The sequence below is a fragment of the Solanum stenotomum genome, chromosome 2, assembly GCF_019186545.1.
Source record: "Solanum stenotomum isolate F172 chromosome 2, ASM1918654v1, whole genome shotgun sequence".
NCBI classification, from domain to species: Eukaryota; Viridiplantae; Streptophyta; class Magnoliopsida; order Solanales; family Solanaceae; genus Solanum; species Solanum stenotomum.
The window spans coordinates 55,955,792-55,962,266 of NC_064283.1; the positions used below are offsets into that span (position 1 = coordinate 55,955,792).

Genomic DNA, 6,475 nt, shown 5'->3' on the forward strand with positions numbered 1-6,475 from the left:
CCCCCCCCCCCCCCCCCCCCTCCCGCGACCCCGTCAAAAATATTTTCCCCTCAGGGTCGAATTTTGGAACAATCATCAGGGTCTTGTCCTAGTTTGGATGTCGAGGTCGGGTCCTATATCAATTATCGGGGTTGATTTCAGATCAGATATTTTCCTAATGAGTATTTTTTAGTCTCAAGCTAAAAATAAAGGATATTTTCTGAAAAAAAAAATTTCATTCATCCACCAAACATTTAAAAATATTTTCTACTCACTAACCAAACATAGGAAAATAAGTTGGAAATCCACTTATTTTCCAAGAAAACATTTTTCTTCATACCAAACACACCCCAAAATGTAAGTGTCTATAGTGATAAAAAGGAGCAGACTTCAAAGTATCAAAAGTAACACTATGACTTGTACATGTTGAGCAGCTACAGATCATGTAGAAAACTTCTCTGCAAATTTCAACTATAAGTAATTTGTTTATACAGTGAATATTTAACTCCAAGTCATATGAAAGTACTCTAGTGTCAACGAAAGGCGTGGTCATAATCGTGGAAATGGAAATTTTTGTATATAAAATGAGATAACCATCTCGAGGCCACGAAGCATAGTAATGCAATGGTGACCAAAGAATACCTAGCCACCACTGACAATGTGCCCTGCTTTGCAGCAGCAACAATTCCGATCACACCAATGGAGGCGATCTGCAGTACCACTTCAAGAGCATTGAGACCTTTATATGCAAGATTGCAACTTGTGCAATTCACTGTATGAGTCCAATACCTGAAAGGAAGTATAAACATATCATTTTTACTGTTTACTCAACCTCTTTGTCTCTAAAAGGTTCTCGAAAGTCTATCCTTACAGGTCCAAAACTTGTTTAAACTAGAATTAATGAAGAATCTATATTAGAAGTGTGGGAATGAATGAACAAACCTGTCCAGCAGCTGCTCCCTTGGAGGAGTTGGCGGGAGGTCCCCATTGTACTTTCCACGCCAATCAACTTGACCACCTGCATATTTGTTTAGCCACCTTCTAAAAGCAACAACAATGGCATCTGCCTTTGTTGGCACATAGCAAGCTTTATGCCAATTGTAAGAGCCAATTTCCTTTAGCTTGCGCTCCTTCATAACGGAAAACAAATTGAATGAGAAAGGAAGACTCGTCATATTGTAAAATGCAATGTTTCACCTAAAAGCACAAAGGCTTCACCGGAATCTAACTTACAAACAGGCATGCAATATGTTCCAATAGCGAGACTATGCTCAAGATTTATTGTTTGAAGTAAAAGGTGGTAAAATGAGCATTGAACTCCTAGGCTAACTTTTCGAAAAACACTAATTTTGAACAGGTTCAGGTCTGGATGAAGCCTCATGAAGTTGGAGAGCTGGAACACAATCCCGTGCAACTATAGGTGTCGATTTGGATATATGTATGGTTTTTTTTTTGTTGTTGTTCCCTTGATTTGATTGTTAATAGCAAAGCACAAAGTAAAAAGACAACCACAACATAAATATTAACAGATGGGGAGTAAAGCCGCAGACAAGAAGAAATGGAGAAAGTGAAGAAAGGCATGGACTGGTAGAAACCAAAAGTTTTAGATAAAATAAATCCCACACATCCTCAGCTTTCCATCGAAAAGTATTTCAGTAGCTTTTAACACACACAACTTGAAACAAGTTAGAAGATTAGAGTCGGCAAAAAGCGGTTCACATGTCTAGAGTTACTTTGTTGAGTAGTATACAAGAGTAGTGAAAATAGCATCAAATCATGATATTGCCTAAAAGTAACAGTTTGTATATAGAAGTTCCTATTGATAGTTCCAACTCCAGAAGCTATGCCAGTTTAGATGGCAAAATGGGATCTCCACTCTTTAGTTTGACCATAAATCTAAAACTTTCAGTCTGGTAACTTGAAGGGGTTTCAACAAAATTAGCTCAACAGATATGCTTGTTTCCTTTTCGTGGGACGCAAAGGGTCCTTGTACATAGTAAACATCTCTAAAGATTCAGGCATGTGTAAATCACAAGTCTTCTCTATTTTTTTAAGCTAACAACCTTCTGAGGGACAACTAAATTTATCAAGTACACAATAGAAATGGAAAAGATGCAACAAAGAAATGGATTTACCTCCACATGAAGAAGATACAAATCAGAATCCAGAATTAGATTTTGTCCCAGGTGAAATATCCAACGTGGAATTATTCGATCTGCCCAAGTGGCAAAGTTTCTTGGAGATGCAAATATAATTCTGCTATGACCTGGACTAACCGGAATACAGATGAAAACTAGAAGTGCTTTTTTCTGCTTCTCAGCCGAAGGTTTTTCCTACATGAAATATATATTTAAACTGCTGCAAAGAGTACCAAATAAATGTTGAAAGAAGACTAATACTATGGAAGCACAAGAATTACCTGTACAGTTCCAGATGATACAGCAGATGTTTTTCCCTGAGGTCCTCCGAAAGCAAAATAACTATAATACACACAAGGCGGAACAAATGTGTTCCGTCCAGGTCCCTGGTTTGCAGTAATGACATTTACATCCAACTTCGTGACAGTTATGTCAAGTGGTCTTCCCCCTTCTCTATCAGCTTTCACAGTGCATAAACAATTCTGTTAGTCTGGTGAAGTTATTTACACATGCAAAAAGAATATAGAATAAAATGTGTATGGAATAGTACAAGTTTCTTATCTTTTGGGGGCTACTGGAACATTCATAATGCCATAGTGTGAATATTGGACATGAGCTGGGTCCATAAGGTTTTCAATCAGAAGCTCATACCTGAAAATTACCAGATTTTGTTACAGAATATAACTAAAATTAAATAAAAAGTAGGTAGTTTTGGTCACACAAGTTTTCGTCTCATAGTTTATTCCACAATCATTTATCCTTGTATACTGTTAAGATTGAAACTACATTTTTACATAGTTGCCTGTTCACATTATAAAGTTTGAATTTCTTCTTCTTTCCTCTATTGCTCGCCTTTTAGATTCTATAGGCTTTATTCCCCAACCCCTCTTCCCCTCTGCAAAATAATGTTTTTTCTGTTCAGTAAAAGTGAAACAGTTTCTGAAGACTTTCTCCACAAAAGAATATATCTGTGTCTGCTTACCCATATGATATATCTCTGACTATGAAGGTTTTCGAAAACGAACTGTCATCAAGTTCAGGTATATAAGGAGGCCTTTTCGTCAAATATATGTCCTTGTATAGAGGATCAGAGTTTGGCCAAAACCAAAGAATGTCATTTTGCACACAACTTGGATAAACAGTTGCACAAGCTCTTTTGGACGTATGAACCTGCACGGCTAATACAAAAATGTCATTCCCAGTAAACTTGTGTAAAGCTAATGCAAATACTGTTGTAAAATTGTTGTCAAATACTAGTGCTCATCTATAAGCATTTCTGAGAAGTACACAATAACAAACTTCACATGTTTGGAAAATGAAGATTCACCTTCACAAGGAAAGAGGTGAAAAAACCAGTATAAAAGACTATCAAAGACGATCACTTACGAGAGTTGTCATCATCTTTCATCAGACAATAAAGATAGAAAGCCTTCACCAGTTCTTACAAACTCCCAATCACCATTATAAAGGACTAAGATCACACAGGTAAAGGTGGTAAGCTAAGATCACAAGGTTATTATCCTTTTAATTGTGAACCCAGTAGATTACGACTTCAAATACATATCATGGTGAACTGTGCATGAAACGTACAATGTCAAAATGCAAAATAATCGAGTTCATTACCAATAAGTTTTCTAGGAAAACCTTCAGAATAGCAGAAAGAAAAAAACAAATGGTTGATCTATACCTTGACCAATGATGACAATAGAAAATTATGTGCTCTACCATTGGAATTGGAATTGGAATTGATATTTGACCATACTGATATAACTATTTCATTGATAAATTTTTTGTTTAGTTATTTTGTTTTATTTTATGGAGTCTCCAGCAAATGGTTTGGACATGTGAAGAGAAGGTGTGATGACGCCCCAATGAGGAGGTGTGATAGAGGTTGGTTGTAGGGCGTACGCGGAGAGGTAGAGGTAGGCCGAAAAAGTTTTGGAGAGAGGTGATTATACAAAACATGACGCAACTTCATATTACCGAGGACACGACTCTAGATATAAAAGAGTGGAGGTCGCATATAAGGGTAGAAGGTTAGTAGGCAGGGGCGTATACAGGAGGGGGTCACCGGGTTCACGTGAACCCATGGTCCCCTCCGGAAATCATATATAGTAGTGTTATATTTTTAAAAAATATTTAAATATAGATGCGTGAACCCAGACTCGAAGTATCATATAATGTAGTACGATGATGATTGGGTGCACCTCTCTAGGTGAGGTTAGAAATTTGAATCTTTTATCTATCTTGTTTTAGTTTTCTTTCTAAGATATTGTAACTGGTTTGGATAAATAAAAGTTAATTTTGGACCTATGATTTTAAAATTTTAATGGTTTTCAGTAAAAAGAATCTAACCGATCAAATTTATGTCTTAGATCCACCTTATTGTAATAGTGCACCTATTATCTATAAATCCTGAATACGTCTCTGTAGGGGTAGAGTGTTGTCTTGCCTTCTGAAGGCTTAGGGTTGTTAGTGTTTGTCATAGTACTAGTCATGCTCTTGTATTGTGTTTCGATTGTTACACTATTTTGTTGTTATTATTGTTTCTTTCGGGTAGACCTTACAATGCTTTTCTTATTAATTGTTATGCTTCATTCATCGTTTTATTCTTCTTCTACTTGGGTTTGATGCAGTTGAGCCGAGGGTCTCTCGAAAGCAGCCTCTCTACCTTCACAAGGTAGTGCTAAAATTAAAAATGTTGATACCTATTTAACAATGCAAAAGTTGGGTCTACAAGGGACAAAATGATCTATTATCCTCCTCACTTTAAGCCAAGTTAATCAACACCAAAATTCTTTGCAAACAGTTGATATGATCATTACCACAAAAAGACAATCTATAACAAAACCAATATATAAAAGGATAACCACATTACCGGAGGCCCGTCCCTAGGAGCTTGAGGGATAAACTTACAATCACCAGCTCCATTAAAGCACCAACCATGATACACACACTGCAATCTTCCCCATTGATCAATTCTTCCTTCAGAAAGTGGAGCATATCTATGAGGACAAGAATCATCCATTACTTTCCATTCTTTCTCATTCTTATCCCACCACACAACCACATCAATACCCATCACTTTCTTCCCATGTGGCCTCCTCTTATCAAGATCACAAATTGGCATTATTGGGTACCACTCAGCATACCACTCAAATTTCTCTTCTTGATTTTCACTTTCAGTCTTTTCATCAAATGGGGTTTCTGATTCAGTTGAAATACTTGGGGAAATAGCAGTAAAAACCTTGAATTTTGCATTTTGGCTCTGAATTGAGGGAAAACAAGAAATGGGGTTTTCATAATTTTGTTGAATGTACAAGTTGGTAATTTTGGGAAATGAACTAGTTGAGTTCAAGTTGAGGTGAAATGGAGAAAAGGAAGATGCTTTGATAGTTTGCATGGCTGAAGCTTGAAATTTGTTAATTAAAGTTCAAATCTTTTTTTAAAAAAAAAATCTTCAAAACCCCATTAAAATGCAAATGCAGAACAAAGTGGTGACTGATAAAACAAGAAAAGTGTTTTGTGGCTTTCAGCTATACAACACAATGGTTGTGTCATCTTCTGCAATTAGTTTATGGACATAATTTATTTTTATTTTTAAAAAAACAGTAAAAAGAAATAGTCAAATATGAAGATTGATAGACCACACATTTGTGTATGTTCTTGCTAGGCCACAGGCCATGAGGAAGAAACAAAGAGGAGAGCCAAGAATTTCAGATAAGAATAAGTGGAAAATATATACTATTTAGAATAAATCCTAATGAAATCATCTTTTTTATATATTTCCTCCCTTATCAAAATGAATTATTTATTTTCCTTTCTAATCTGTTTTAAAAAGAATAACTTCCTTCCTTCTTAGATAATACTTTAATTTCAATCTTTCATATGGCATGTTCAAGCTCACAAAACTAAAGGACGTTTTGATAAATTTTACATAATTTTAATTTAGGGTCATGGGACTCTTTTTTCTTTTTTTAAATTTTGTGTTAAGTCAAATTAAGTTATTTTTTTTGAAACAGAGTGAGTATTTGATATTTGACTTATTCTGAATGCTAATGAGGTAGGGGTGGGCATGGTATGGTATGGTACGATATTTGAAAATTTCGATACCATAATTTTGGTATTTGGTTTTTAAACATTATACCATTATCATACCAATTTAATTCGGTATGGTTCGGTATATTGAAGTTTGGTTTCAGTATTCTACGGTATGGTAAATTGGTAATTATAATTTGTTCAACTTCGACTAATATATACTTGTATAATAGAGTATTATGACTTCGACAATTAAAAAAACTGTCTCAATTGTATCATACTAACACATTACACATGTAGAAATATATATATACAAAATA

The 6,475-nt window shown here is 35.4% G+C and overlaps 1 protein-coding gene across 1 annotated transcript; it reads right to left on the bottom strand.

The window, feature by feature from the left end:
• Positions 1–332: 332 nt before the first annotated feature.
• On the bottom strand, positions 333–5,832 carry LOC125856698 (protochlorophyllide-dependent translocon component 52, chloroplastic). The gene is made up of 7 exons (XM_049536318.1): positions 4,996–5,832; positions 3,100–3,287; positions 2,679–2,768; positions 2,399–2,585; positions 2,115–2,312; positions 922–1,109; positions 333–768 (listed from the first exon to the last, which is right to left on the bottom strand). Exons 1-7 carry the CDS (start codon positions 5,518–5,520, stop codon positions 513–515), a joined length of 1,632 nt encoding a protein of 543 aa, XP_049392275.1. The 5' UTR covers positions 5,521–5,832; the 3' UTR covers positions 333–512.
• Positions 5,833–6,475: the final 643 nt, after the last annotated feature.